At 53.9% G+C, this 14,473-nt stretch overlaps 1 protein-coding gene across 3 annotated transcripts in view; it reads left to right on the forward strand.

The window, feature by feature from the left end:
• The window catches only part of LOC102951948 (Grid2 interacting protein), a 32,743-nt gene extending 27,614 nt beyond the window's left edge, over window positions 1–5,129 (forward strand). For all 3 annotated transcript variants that reach the window (XM_042971615.1, XM_042971617.1, XM_042971616.1), the window contains 9 exons: window positions 381–468; window positions 1,287–1,364; window positions 1,894–2,090; window positions 2,433–2,588; window positions 2,727–2,813; window positions 3,709–3,838; window positions 3,930–4,048; window positions 4,664–4,828; window positions 5,058–5,129. In XM_042971615.1, coding sequence (XP_042827549.1) covers window positions 381–468; window positions 1,287–1,364; window positions 1,894–2,090; window positions 2,433–2,588; window positions 2,727–2,813; window positions 3,709–3,838; window positions 3,930–4,048; window positions 4,664–4,828; window positions 5,058–5,129 — 1,092 coding nt within the window. The remainder of the gene's footprint in view (window positions 1–380; window positions 469–1,286; window positions 1,365–1,893; window positions 2,091–2,432; window positions 2,589–2,726; window positions 2,814–3,708; window positions 3,839–3,929; window positions 4,049–4,663; window positions 4,829–5,057) is intronic.
• The last annotated feature ends 9,344 nt before the right edge of the window (window positions 5,130–14,473 follow it).

The raw sequence follows: 14,473 nt of genomic DNA on the forward strand, positions 1-14,473 counted from the left end.
CTCTGGTGAGAGCACCCCCTGCAAAGAACACCCCCAAGCAAGGCCAGAGCTCTTGGCCACCTCCTTAAGCCCCCTCGGTTGGCTGCGGCCCCTTTGCAGTCCCTTCATCCGCCTGCCCCAGTGCAGCTTGCTGGCTTCTGCAGGGGGGGTATTGCAGGTGTACGTATGCAATGGACTTGAGGAGGCAGCGGCTCACCGCCTGATAACCTGGACGAGTTCGTGTCTCCCGCAGTCTCCTCTGGCCCCCACGTGTACCCCAGGGCCTGACGAGGGCTCTCCCTTCAGTAGCTCCCAGGGCAGCCCTTAGAGGGTGGGTGGGGTGGGCGGTGGCAGTGCGGTTGCCAGGGTAGGGCCTCACTGTGACGCCCTCTGCCTTGCAGCTCGGGGAAGATTCTGATTATGATAAGCTGAGTGACATGGTAAAATACCTCGATCTGGAGCTCCACTTCGGCACCCAGAAACCTGCTAGTGAGTGGCCCAAGGGCCCTGGGGGAACCCTCCACAAGCCCTCTCTGGAAGTCCACCTGCTGCCTTTTGTGGCATCCCGGGGCCTAGAGTCCCAGAGGCCCGCACCGACTGCCATTTGCTTACCGTGTCCCTGAGTTATTTAACTTCGCAGAGCCTCAGTTCTCCTGTCTCCAAGTGGAGATGACCCTAATAGCTGGCATTTATTGCATGCTTCCCAAATGCCAGACACCCTTGTTTCTAAATCAATCCTGTGATGACCCTAAGAGACAGGGACTGTGACCACCCCGGCTTCTTGATGAAGAAGCACAGAGAGGCTAGATAATACGCTTAAAGTCACAGAGCCAGAATCAGGTGACCAGGAGGCATCCATATCTAGGAGACTAGATGTCCCTTCTAGTCTCTCTGTCCCCTCTCCCCTCTCTGGGTATCTCCCTATAGGATTGTTGGGTGGGGTTCCAGGCAGCCAGGGGTATCATGTGTGACAGGTGGTTGCAGGATGGAAGACAAAGGCCTTTGTCCATCCAGGAAGCATCTGCAAGGTGAAGAGGTGGTTGGTTCACCTTACTCGGGCAGCTCAGTCCCAAGGGCCCCGGCGGGGGGAGGGGGAGGGGGAGGGGCGGGGAGGGGAGGGGCACCCACCACGCATGCTGAGTATGTTACACCTGAGTGGGAGACTGGGGAATGAAGGAACTGTGGACACCTGGAGCTGATTCAGTCACGGCCCTGTCAAGGGGTGTCTCGCCATTGGGTGTGGCCACACCCCTCCTGGGCCGTCCCACCAGCCTAGTGTCCTCCCGTTAAACCACTTTCCCTTCCAGAGCCGTTGCCCGGACCCGAACCCTTCAGGAAGAAAGAAGTGGTGGAGATCCTGTCTCACAAGAAGGCCTACAACACCTGTGAGGGGTTCGGGGAGTCCCAGGGCTTATGGGGGACAGGAGGCGGCCCCGTCTCTGGGCCGCAGAGCTTTGGATCCGCGGGGGTGGATGACACATTAGTCCGTGGGGGTCCGACACCGGCTGGGTGAAGGCCCCCTCCTAGGTCAAGGAACCCACCCCGGCGCAGGTGCCGCGCTGGGCTCCACCCTCATTGGCCCCGCCCCCTCGTTGGCCCCACCTCTACAGGCCTCGGCTTCCGGGTTATGGCCCCGCCTCCAGCCGCATCCTCTACTCTCCCTCACGGGGTCTCCTCCCTCATTTTGGCACCACGCCCACAGACCCCACCCGAATCTAGGTCTAAGTCTTCGAGAACCTTGTCCTCGCCTTTATTCGGCCTTGGGAAGAACCCTCAGCCTCTCCGGGCCGGCTCCTGCCCCGCCCAGTTCCTTGCCCCGCCCAGGCCCCACCCGGTAGCCCCGGGGAACTTAGGCGCCCCGCCCACCCTCCGCCCGGCCCCGCCCCCGGCTCACGCTCGCGGCCCGGCCCGCAGCCATCCTGCTGGCGCACCTGAAGCTGAGCCCCGCGGAGCTGCGGCAGGTGCTCATGAGCATGGAGCCCCGGCGCCTGGAGCCCGCGCACCTGGCGCAGCTGCTGCTCTTCGCGCCCGACGCCGACGAGGAGCAGCGCTACCAGGCCTTCCGCGAGGCGCCCGGCCGCCTCAGCGAGCCCGATCAGTTCGTCCTGCAGGTGCCGCGGCCGTGACCGCCGCCCGGGGTCGGGGGGTGCTGCCCGGCGGCCTCGGCCGCCTCCATCGGGGCTCTCGCTGTGACCGGGGCTGCGTGGGTCCCGCTCCCCTACCGCCACTGCGCTCGCGCCTCCGAGTCCCAGTTTTACACCTTTAATGGCCAGTTCCCACCCGGGGTTCAAGGTAGATGGGATTGTGCTTATTTTTGTGTGCTCATTTTGGGATTGTGCTTATTTTTCTTGAGGGGAATGCCGGGCGGCCAGCTGACCCCCACCCCAGGCTGCGGTGGGGCGGTGGGGCCCCCTGGTGGGATGGGTGCAATCCTGGCGTTGACTTCGTGACAGATGCTGTCGGTTCCGGAATACAAAACCCGCTTGCGCAGTCTCCACTTCCAGGCCACCCTACAGGAGAAGACAGAAGAGATCCGGGGCAGCCTGGAGTGCTTGCGCCAAGCCTCCCTTGAGCTCAAGAACAGCCGGAAGCTCGCCAAGATCCTGGAGGTCAGGGCGCACCCACTCTCCCATCACTCCACCTGCTTGTCTGCCCCTTGGGGCTTCCAATCTGGAGGCCCATCCTGATAGTGGTCTGGGGTGCGGGGTGAGCACCTGGGAAGGACCTGCCCGCCTTTCTTTCCACAGTTTGTGTTGGCCATGGGCAACTATCTCAACGATGGACAGCCCAAAACTAACAAGACCACAGGCTTCAAGATCAACTTCCTGACGGAGGTGAGGGGACCAGTTGGCAGTAATGTATGGGCTTGCTCTACCGTATGGAGGCTGGGGAGGCCAGGCCCAACCCAAGTTGTGGCAGAGGGGAGGAGAGAATGTCATGGCCAAGGAGCGCCCTTCTCCCAGGAGGAAAAGCTGGCTGCCAGCAGGCCAGAATGTAATTGCAGTAAAGGATGGGTGGGGGACCGTTTCCAAGCCAAGCCTTGGGATCTGGAAAAATGGAGGGTGGGGGGACAGGGAGGGAAGACTCCAAGAGGAAGGAGAGAATCTCACCTGGTAGCTTCTGTGTCCTTAATACCACCACCACTGTCAGGCCGTCCTGCGCCTATAAGATCTAGGATCTGAGAAAGGACAGCTTGAATACCTGGTCTTCCCACTGTTTCTGGGACCTTTCCCCATGGTACCTTTGATTGTTTTAAAAGAGAAGAAGAAAAACTCCATTTGTAGATATGAATGTTTTAGGATGTCTGAAGCCCAGGAGGGCCACATATGGTTCCAGAAAATCACAAGAAGGAAGACATGTGAATGGTGTCCCACCACCGTCACCCAGGGGTCAGAAAATCTGGGGTTATATTTGCTGACAAGGCCTCACTGCCAAGGACAGAAAACCTGGTGGCCTTCTCTAGCCGATGGCTGTGGGCCTGGTTCCTGGGGGGCTGGAAGGATGTCTCAAAGATCTGGGCCAGGGAACCTCCAAACTCCTGAGGAGGCCTGTGGGCATCCCAGCAGAGCTTCAGAGGAAGAAATACTGGCAACTTTGGAGTAGCTGGGTGTCAAGGGCCAGGAATTGCTGTCACAGTCCAGGAGACTTGGGACCAAGGGTACCCAGGCCTGTGTGATCAGGTGTCTGATGGGGTCCTTGAGGAGTATGTCTGCTGGGCATCACTTGCAGCTGAACTCCACGAAGACTGTGGATGGGAAATCTACCTTCCTGCACATTCTTGCCAAATCGCTGAGCCAGCACTTCCCAGAACTCCTCGGCTTTGCTCAGGACCTGCCCACTGTGCCCCTGGCTGCCAAAGGTAGGCTGAGTGCATGGGCGGGGAAGCAGAGGTGCCACTGTCCTGGGCTGGGAGGCCGGGTGCTCGTGAGGCTCTGTTCCCTTCCCTACAGTGAATCAACGGGCCCTGACCAGTGACCTAGCTGACCTCCATGGCACCATCAGTGAGATACAGGCTGCTTGCCAGAGCACGCCCCCCTCCGGTGAGGACAAGTTTGCTGTGGTCATGACAGTATCCTCTGAGCAGCCGGTCCCAGCACCGGGATGGGGAGCTGTCTGTAGCCCCAGTGGCCACTGGGATCCGGGGGTCCTGGCAGAGGGTCCATCCTGGTGATTTAGAATCCCAGCACTTACACGAAGTCTGCATAACTGAAGAGGAGTTCTTTTGACTGTCCAAAAGCCACTGCCTCGCCCCATCTGTCCTCCTGGGCCATAGAGCCCAGATTTAAGTCACAGGCAGTCAGGAGAGGGGGACATTGCCACAGAGTACAGATAGCGGCAAATGCTACAGAAAAAAAAAGAGAGAGAGAGAGATCAAAGCCTAGAGAGTGACAGGGAGATACTATCAGCGGGTGTTTGGGGAGGAAGGGGTCACGGCATCTGAGAAGAGCCCACAGGGGAGACAGGGCTACCCTACAGAGAAGACAAGTGGAGGGCCACGAGGCTGACTGGCTGTGGTGGGCTTCATGGCCAGCTGAGAGGGCAGTGTGCGAAGGGACTGGAGCCCCCCGAACAAGCATGGCTCCTGGCTGAGCACAGGGCATGTGGCAGCTAGGCTCAGCCACTTCCAAACTGGACTGCCCGAGAACCTGAGGATGCCTGGCAGTTTCCTTAACGGGGCAATCAGTCCTTCCTAGAGACGGCCCAGCCGGTGCTGCGGGCCCTGGACGCGCTGCAGCGGGAGGCCACCGACGAGCTGGGCAGGGCGCTGGCCTTCTTCGGCGAGGATTCCAAAGCCACCACCTCTGAGGCCTTCTTCGGCATCTTTGCAGAGTTCATGAGCAAGTTTGAGGTGAGCTGTGATGAGAGGCCGAAGAGGCCTCTTAGAAGTCCCTCTGGAGGTCAAATGAGGCCTCCATGAAGCCCAGATTGGGAAAGGGCCCCCCGCAAATGTGACAGGACCCCCATGGGGCCAATAGGTCCCTTCCCTGGCTCCCTGGGTGGGGAGATGAGGCAGGGCGGGGAGTCAAGGGTCCCTGGACCGCTGACCAGCCCCTCCCCATGTGCCCCTTCCTCCCCAGCGAGCACTCAGTGACTTGGAAGCTGGGGACGGCCCACGCAGCTCAGGGATGGTTTCGCCCCTGGCCTGGTGACCTCCGGAGCTCATCTTGCCCAAGGCGCAGCCCAGTGGCCTGGAGCAGCCCCGAGTGGCCTGGGTGCGGGAGGTGGGGCCCGGCCTCCCCGCATCTCCAGCTACCTCAGCTGTCGGGCTCTGGGTGCCGGGAAGGTTCAGGGTCATCCAGGCTTCCCTCTGTGGGCCTCGGCCCCCGCTCCAAACAAGCACGGGGACGTGGGGCAGAGCGGAGGCGCCAACTCCCCGAGGAGCGTGAACCACGGCTGCCCGCAGGTGTGCTCACACTGGGGGGCCTGGCTTTGCCCCTCCTGGCTCCGAGGGGCCTTCAAAGCAGCCGCTGGCTGTACGCACCCTCAGGACTCTGGTCTGGTCCCGGGGAAGGGTTTGTGGGTGGGGGTGGGGGCCGTGACCAGCAAGTGGATTGTGAGGTGGCCCCCAGTCTGGGGCAGCGTCTGCCAACTGCCCCTCAGAGCTCGGCCAGAGCACACTCTGCCCCAAGTGGGGACGTTGGAACCTCCTTTCCAAGTCTGCTCCCAGTGGGCTGAAGGGACACCCTTGCAAAACACACACCCTGGACCCCAGAGAAGGTGACGGATGCCCTCGAACATGCCATGCCAATGGGCACGACAGGCCTGTGGTCCCTCACCCAGCCCCGGCCTCCTGGGACTGCTTGGAAGAAGGCAGGGAGGAAAGACACCCCCAGGTGCGGGGACCTGGGAGCCTGGGTCTCGGAAGCTGGAAGAACTGCAGTTGACGGCAGCCCAGCAGGGCAGGCAGGAGAGATGCTGGGCAGGGATAAGGGGGAGAACTGGGTTAGGAAGGCACGCCTCGTCAGATGGTAGAATTGAGGGTTTTTATCCTGCAGACAAATTTAAGTCCAGTTTGGAAGTGGCGAGTTTGAAGTGGGGCGTCTGAGAATGGGATGGCGTGGCCAAGGTGGGGGCGGGGAGGACAGAGAGATGTTTCGGTTCTGGGTGAGCAGGATTTGGTGGCCGATTGCCTAGCTGGGTGGCAGTGACGTTCCCTGGAAGAGGTCACGTGAGCAGAGCAGGTGTAGCGGCGGACGACACAGTGGGACATGCTGGGGCCCCCAGAGGCTGTTTCCCGTGTGTGCCTGGAGGCCCTCGTGAGGACGGGAGGAGAGGAGACAGTTACCTGGATCCTAGGGACAGGGATGCTGTGGGTGGGGAAGATGTGTTAACTTCTTTCATCCTGTCCTTGCTCCAGTGGGCAGTTTCCGGCATCAGGCAGATTCCTCTTTCCTTAACTTTCTTCCAGAGAAGTCCGAAATGCACTTTAAACCTGTCTCTTGCATTCTTTTTCTCTCCCTACAACCAAATGCCTGATGTTGCTCTCGGATGGGATTTGGGACCCATTCAGTTCCTCCCAGTCTCCCACAGACTGCTCTTTGAAGCCATGTATGTTCTGTGCTTGTTCTCCACGCACAGCCACCGTGTAAAAATGGCTACATCGAAGCGTGCAATTCAGCGGGGGTAGGGAGAGAGGTTCGGATGTGGCTAGTGGTGCACGTTGGTCCCCGGCAGCTCAAGCTAGGTAATTTCAGGAATTACCAAGGCCCACGTCTCTGAGAAACATGTCGGACAGTTAAAATCCCTGTGTGAGATCCACAGACATGATAGACTCCACCAGGCTGTAAGCAGACGTGATCCCCAAAGTAAATCCAGCCCCGTGCCGGGGGGCACAGGTTGGCAAGCCAAGCACTAGCTCTGTTTTCTCTCTAAATGCCTTGTATCAGGAACCTACTTTGCCACACAATGCCGTGTAACAAACAGTCCCAGATCTCAGTGGCTTAAAACAGCAGCCATCTACTGCTCATGACTCTGCGGGTCACCTGGGCAGTTCTGACCTGAGCTGGGCTCAGCGGACTCACTCATGTGTGGACGGTCATCTGTGAGTCAGCTAGACAGCTTTACTAGCCATGCAGGGCCCTCTCCTGTGTCTGGGGCTGTGGCTGGGACAGCTGGGACAGCTTCGCATGGCCTCTCATCCCCCAGCTAAATAGCCAGGACCGTTCACGTGGTGGAGGCAGGGGTCCAAGGGAACCAGAGTCACAGAAGGCCCCTTGAGGCCTAAGCTCAGAACTGCCACCCCACCCCCCCACAGTCTATGTCAAGTGACAAAGGCCAGCCCACATTCTAGGGAGGGAAAATAGGCTCCACTCTTGACGAGAGATGATGCTAAGTCACATTGCAGAGGGTGTGGATTCAGGACAGGTGGAGAAGCAGGGCCATTTTCTGAATCAGTCTACCACCTGGCCGCTTGGCCTGACATCTTGGTACAGATCCCAGCCTCCTTAAATCCTCAGTGGCCTCGGTCCTGCCTGGACCCAGCACAGCTCTGGGTAGCCACTTCCTTATGTCCTCCAGGTGGCATTGCTTCCTTCTCTCTCACCCAGTCACCTGACTCCACTGGGTCCAGGGGGCAGCAATGGTCTGTGCCTGCCTAGCAACCAGTCTCCCTTCTGCTGGGAACAGCACCCTGTTTTTCCTTTGGGAAATTATCTCTCCCCTACTCACAGGCCCTGAGCAGTGCTGACTGAACAAGGATGATCCCGTGACTCTGGCTGGCTGACTTAGAGTCCAGTTAAGACTCATGTTAGCACTGTTTGGAAAGGGAGCTCCCTCTTTTCTGGGTGAATTGTTGGATACGTAGAGGGTAGAAGCCCGGAGGGGGCTCTCAGGACCACCACATGGAGAACACCTGCCTGGGTATGGAGCTAATACAGGGAAGAAGAGGAGAGCAGACTACTCAATACAACTCTTTTGTCCCTGGATCCAACCATGCCTGAAGCAGACTTCTGGACTTGTCAGTTTCTGAGCCAACAAATTCTCCCCCTCCATTTGTAAACTTTTAAAATTTATTTTAAGTTTTTGGCTTAGGCTGGTTTGAATGCGTTTCTGTCACTTGCAACACTAAGAGGGTTGAATAATACACCCATCCACAGATGGTTATAGGTGTTCAGTCTTTTACCATTCTCAGCAAGAGCTCTTCATTCATAAATGCATTCGCCAATACTTTTTGACTGCCTACTATGTGCCAGACACCATGCTGAGTGCAGACATCTTTATGGGTCAGCCTTTCTGAGTTTGGTTTTCTGGGATTATACTTCATGGTGATTCTACACCCGAGTCAGTACAAAGCCCTATATGTGAGCCAATATGTGCGCCATACCCACCCCCCACACCCCCCGCCAACTCCTTACCAAGTGTCAAGATGTGAATGCAAGCATTTATACCCCAGGAATTTATTTATTTCTCAATAATACTAACAAAATAACATAGCCTAATTACATGCCACCTTTCCTAATAACAAATGTTTGTAGGTAGTGTGCCCAACGTTTTACATATTTCAGCTCATTTTAAGTTCACAATGACCCTCCTTGGTGGGTTTTGTGATCTCCTTTTTACAAATAAAAAGTGAAACTCAGGTTTGTGACTTGCTGGATCAAACACTCAGCTCTGTCTACATGAAAGGCCATCCTCTGCGTGGAAATATCTTCTTTGTCTTGCTCAACACAATTCTGTTAAATGTCATTTATTGGGGCGCATGGGTGGCTCAGTCAGTTAGGCATCCGACTTCAGCTCAGGTCATGATCCCACGGTTTGTGAGTTCGAGTCCTGCATTGGGCTCTGCTTCAGATTCTGTGTCTCCCTCGCTCTCTGCCCTTCCCCTGCTCGTGCTCTCTCTCTCTCTCAAAAATAAATACATAAAACATTTTTAATAATAAAAAATAAAATGTTTACTTATTTAAAAAAATTTTTAAGTGTCTTTATTTATTTTTGAAGGAGAAAGACAGACAGAGCATGAGCGGGGGAGGAGCAGAGAGAGAGGGAGACACAGAATTCGAAGCAGGCTCCAGACTCTAAGCTGTCACCACAGAGCCCGAGGCGGGGCTCGAACTCACAAACTGTAAAATCATGACCTGAGCCAAAGTCAGACGCTTAAACGACTGAGCCACCCAGGCACCCCTACTTATTTATTTTTGAGAGAGAGAGAGAGAGAGCATGGCGGAAGTGGGGGGAGGCAGTGAGAGGGGGAGAGAATCCCAAGCAGGCTCCACGCTGTCAGTGCAGAGCCGGATGAGGGGTTCAATCCCATGACCCTGGGTCATGACCAGAGCTGAAATCAGGGGTCAGATGCTCAACCGACTGAGCCACCCAGGCATCCCTCAACACAATTAAAATACATATAGGGCAACCTGGGTGGCTTAGTCAGTGAAGCATCCAACTTCAGCTCAGGTCATGATCTTTTGGTTCGTGAGTTCAAGCCCCGCATCAGGCTGTGTGCTGACAGCTCAGAGCCTGGAGCCTGCTTCAAATTCTGTGTCTCCCCCTCTCTCTGCCCCTCCCCCACTCATGCTCTGTCTGTCTCTCAAAAATAAATTTTAAAATGTTAATATATATATATACATACACAAACATATATATGTGTATACATATATATGAGCATACATATATATATGTGTATACATATATATGTGTATATATATATATATATATATATATATATATATATATATATATATATTAGTCTTTCCAGGGCCACAGATGCTGGTGACTTCAACATAAAGCCCTATATAGCTCTTTTCTCGCTTCTCCTGTTTTTCCTGCTTTAGTCTGCTCCGGCTGCCACAACAAATACCACAAAGTTGCTTAGACCACAGGAGTTTTCTGCCTCACAGTCTGGAGGCTGAGAGTCTGAGATCAAGATGTCAGCAGGTCTGGTTTCTCCTGAGCTGCTCTCTTCAGCTTACAGATGGCCCCTTCTGTGTGCGTGTGCACATTCCTAATGTCTTTTCCTCTTCTTTTAAGGACCCTGGTCCTCTGGGTTTATAGAGTCCCACCCTTATGGCCTCATTTAACCTGAGGTATCTCTTTAAAGACCCCATCTCCAGGGGCACCTGGGTGGCTCAGTCTGTTAAGTGTTCGGCTCAGGTCATGATCTCACAGTTCGTGAGTTTGCGCCCCGTGTCGGGCTCTGTGCTGACGGCTCAGAGCCTGGATCCTGCTTCAGATTCTGTGTCTCCCTCTCTCTCTGCCCCTCCCCTGCTTGCACTCTGTCTCTCTGTCTCTCTCTCAAAAATAACAATAAACATTAAAAAATTTTTTAAAATAAAACAGGTCTTGTCTCCGCTCAGACATGACGAACAAATGCCATTAAAAACAAAAAAAAAAATTTTAATAAAAATAAAGACCCCATGTCCAAATGCATTCACGTTCTGAGGTCCCTTATCGGATCCCAAGGAGGCCTCAAAAATCTCTGGACTGATCTGATGCTCCAAAGAGAAAGTCTTCTGGGGAGCCCGGGTGGCTCAGTCCGTTACGCATCTGACTTCAGCTCAGGTCATAATCTCACAGTTCGTGGGTTGGAGCCCCACTTCGGGCTCTGTGCTGACAGCTCAGAGCCTGGAGTTGCTTCAATTCTGTGTCTCCCTCTCTCTGCCCCTCCCCCGCTCATGCTCTGTCTCTCTTCCTCTCAAAAATAAATAAGCATTAAAAAAAAATAGAGGCTTCTGAGTGGGATGTTCCCACCTTCCCTCTCTTCATCCCATGTTCAGGCCTTGCTCTCAGTTCCAACTCGGAGTGAATTCTCCGTCTGTGCTACATTCCTGTGTCCCCAGCCTCCCAGGGCGCTCTGTGAACACAAATCACTCTCCACAGGCTCCTTCCCAGTCTCCTGTAAATACCCCTCCCACTCCCCTTGCAGCCCTCCCAGAACAGTCTAGACCCCAGTGCTTGATGTCTGGTCAGTGCCCCTTCAGAGCCCATCTTTCTGAACTGTTGTCCACCGTCCCTGCCTCTGTCCCCACCATCCACTCACCTCTCAGCGCTTGGCCACCTGGCTTTCTCTCCCATCGTCCCCCTCAGCCTGCTATCTCCCCGACAGGAAGCCACAGGGCACGCTTGTCGCTTGCCATTCTTATCTTAACTGGCCTTTATTGAAGCAACCCTGGGCGCTGTTTACCCTCCCTTGGCAAATTCTCGCACACCCAGGCTTCGGCTACCAGGCGTCTATGCACCGATAACCCCGTCATCAGCTTGATTTCCCACTGGCCCAGCCGCTTCTAGCCTTTGCACACAGCGAGGGCTCCATAACTACCCATTCAATCAAACTGAAGTAACATCCGCACACGGACACGGGGCCACTAAGCTGCTCAAGGGACTAACCCACGTCTCTCTGTAAGGTACTCTGGCCACGTGTATCTGAAAGGCTTAAACGAGTGTTGCAAAGTAACAGTCCACACATACGAAGTGGGCAGGTGCAGGAAATCCACAGGAGGCCAGGAGAGAAGGGTGGTTGACACAGAAGAACAGTAGAGACCGTGGCGGGGGGGGGGGGGGGGGTTGTTGCTGGAGAGCAGATGCCCTGTCTGCAGGGGGACCCTCCGCTCCGCTCCAGCCTGTGGAACTTCCAGGTGGGGAGGCAAGCCTCGTGACGCCTGACCGGCAGGCTTTCTCAAAGGAAGCTAGAAATCCAGATTTTTTTTTAATTTGAAAATGCCCTGGTGAAATGTTCGCAGCCAGTTCAAAACTGTAATGGAGATGATCGATTATGAGCCGGAGGAAACATTTCTGTGAGCCAGATGGAGCCCAGCTGTGAATCTGCAACCCCCGAAATAAAGCATCTGTTACCAGCTGACACATTCGTGCCACCCTGGGGTACAGTGGGGTACCCCATACAAAAGGACTTGATCCGTTTTTAAATTTTAACAAGGGAACTGCGTTTGGGGCTCGTTGGCGGTTCCAGTTTCCGGATGGAAAGATGCTGATTGCCTTCTTTTGAAGATGCCCTTGTTTGAGCAAATTCACTCCGTGGACCGTTCAGTCACAGGAAGGTGGGTCCCACACGGTGTTGGGAGGGGAGAGGCGGGAAACTGTGAGTTACCATGAAACCAAATGCTGTTCCGCAGACCAAAAGGTACAGGGTCTGTTGAGCTGTGCAAATCAGCTAGATCTTTACCTTGACAGCATCCTGAAAGGGAGGGAAAATACTTTCTCTAAAAAGAGTTTGATGGATTCCCGACTGTGTGTTCTTGGACCGTGTGGGGATAGTGTGCTTTCTACAGAAGGAACCCACGTGGAGTCACCGCATGCCCCGGTCTGGTGAAATGGGTCGTATCAGTTACTAGGAAATTGACCCCATGGAAACGGTCAGAAATGCAAATAGACATGGAGACACACGGTTGTTTGTTTGTTTGCGGAGCTGATCTGAAGCGACAAGGATGTCCAGAAACAAAAAAGATTTGTGAAATAAAATATATGACAGTCCCATGTTGGAATAGAACGTAGCAATTAAAATGTTGAAGAGTTAAGTCATGGGAGAATGCTTATGATATAATAAGTAAAAAATATGCAAAATTGGAGGTAACAAGATGACCTTGGCTGAAATGAGGCGTTGTTGTTTTTTTTTTCTAAGTTTATTTATTTACTTTGAGAGAGAGAGCAAGCAGGGTCAGGCAGCGCGAGAGAGGGGGGAGAGAGAGAATCCCAAGCAGGCTCCGCACTGTCAGAGCAGTGCCCGACGTGGGGCTTGAACCCACGAACTGCAAGATCATGACCTGAGCCGAAATCAAGAGTAGGACGCTTAACCGTCTGAGTCACCCAGGCACCCCTGAAATGAGTTTTTTGAAGTCTCGATGAGGGGAGGAGAAGGAGAAGCGTGGGCGGGTATCAGGTTGGACTGGGTCGTCCGTGTCTGTGGCACCGCTGCTCAGTACTGAACAACGTGCACACTGGGGGACGCCTGATGCTAACTTCCATGGGATCGCCTTTCTGGGAGATGAGTCTTCTCCTGATGGAAAGGTAAATCGTACTATTGGTCATCCTTGAAAAGGTGAGTCTTGGGCCCCGAAATGAATCAGAGCAAGCCCGATGCTGGGCTGAAGACGACCATTCTTTCTGCTTGAATTCTGAAGCCAGAAGACGCCTGGAATATTTTCAGAGGAGGCGGGGAGCCTGCCCTCAACCCACGGCATGTGGTGGGCAGCTCCGTTGGTTGTCTGTGTGGACCCCACCCAGTGCCCCTGGGTGTCCCAATAAACCCAACGGACCCTCGGCAGCCATTTTCCACAATGCGTCTTTGCCCACTTGGCTGGTTTGTTGGACTTTGAGGGATGCCTGGCCTAAGCTGAGCCAATCAGAACCCCACCCAAGGAGATTTTTAAATAAATACAGAGATTTCAGGCTCATTACGGCTGCTCTCCAGAACAGGAGAGATGTCAACTTGCCAGGTGGGGCAGAGATGCAGAGACCGGTCTGCAGAGGAAGAGAGAAGAGCAAGGTGCATGCGATTTAATGTTTTGCCATTTCTTTTTAAAATTTTTTTTAACGTTTATTCATTATTGAGAGACAGAGAGAGACAGAGCATGAGTATGGGAGGGGCAGAGAGAGGAGGAGACGCAGAATCCGAAGCAGGCTCCAGGCACTGAGCTGTCAGCACAGAGCCCGACGCAGGGCTCGAACTCACAAACCACGAGATCAAGACCTTCGCTGAAGTCAGACGCTCAACCGACTGAGCCACCCAGGTGCCCCTCCGTCTTGCCATCTCTAAGTGTTCTCCGCCATTAAATCTAATCCGTGAGAAATTATCCTTGATTGCCAAGGGCCTTTAAACACACTGATTTCATCCTCACTGGTCAAGGAATCTGCAGAGAGTTGTCCTCAAACAATTTCATATTATTCAAAAGCATGTGCATGCATGTGTGTGTTGAGGCATATCTATGTATGTATATGTGTATACACACGTAGAAAGCAATTCATCGTTCTTCTGAAGTCAGCATGGGCTCAGATATACAATAGGCAGAAATAAATCTCAGATATAACCTCATTCACGTTCAGAGACGTGCATCTCCGCAGCAAATTACACGCAAAAGAGAAATGAGAAGAGAAAATGAGGTACGATGTTATATCGCTGCATTCAGTAACAAACTGAAATGTGTGCGGAAAGTTTTGATGATGCTTACTTAAAGCTGAAGCTTTATCTCATAAGCTCTACAAAGAGTGAAAAAAATGATAAATCTCTTAGGAGCTACTGTCAATATGAGCTTAGGTGCTAGAATTTTATACACAAAAGAAGGGTGTAGCGCCTAGGTGGCTCAGTTGGTGGAGTAACAAACTCCTGATTTCGGCTCAGGTCACGATCTCACAGTTCGGTTTGTGGGTTCGAGCCCTGCGTTGGGCTCCGCACTGACAGCACAGAGTTTGCTTGGGATTCTCTCTCTCTCTCCCTCTTTCTCTGCCTCTCTCTCTCTCTCTCTCAAAATAAATAAAATTATTTTAGAAAGGGTGCCAAAGCTTACTCTATACCAAGAAAGGCATACACACTGTACCTCAAATAGAGGGA

Source organism: Panthera tigris, chromosome E3 (assembly GCF_018350195.1).
Source record: "Panthera tigris isolate Pti1 chromosome E3, P.tigris_Pti1_mat1.1, whole genome shotgun sequence".
NCBI classification, from domain to species: domain Eukaryota; kingdom Metazoa; phylum Chordata; class Mammalia; order Carnivora; family Felidae; genus Panthera; species Panthera tigris.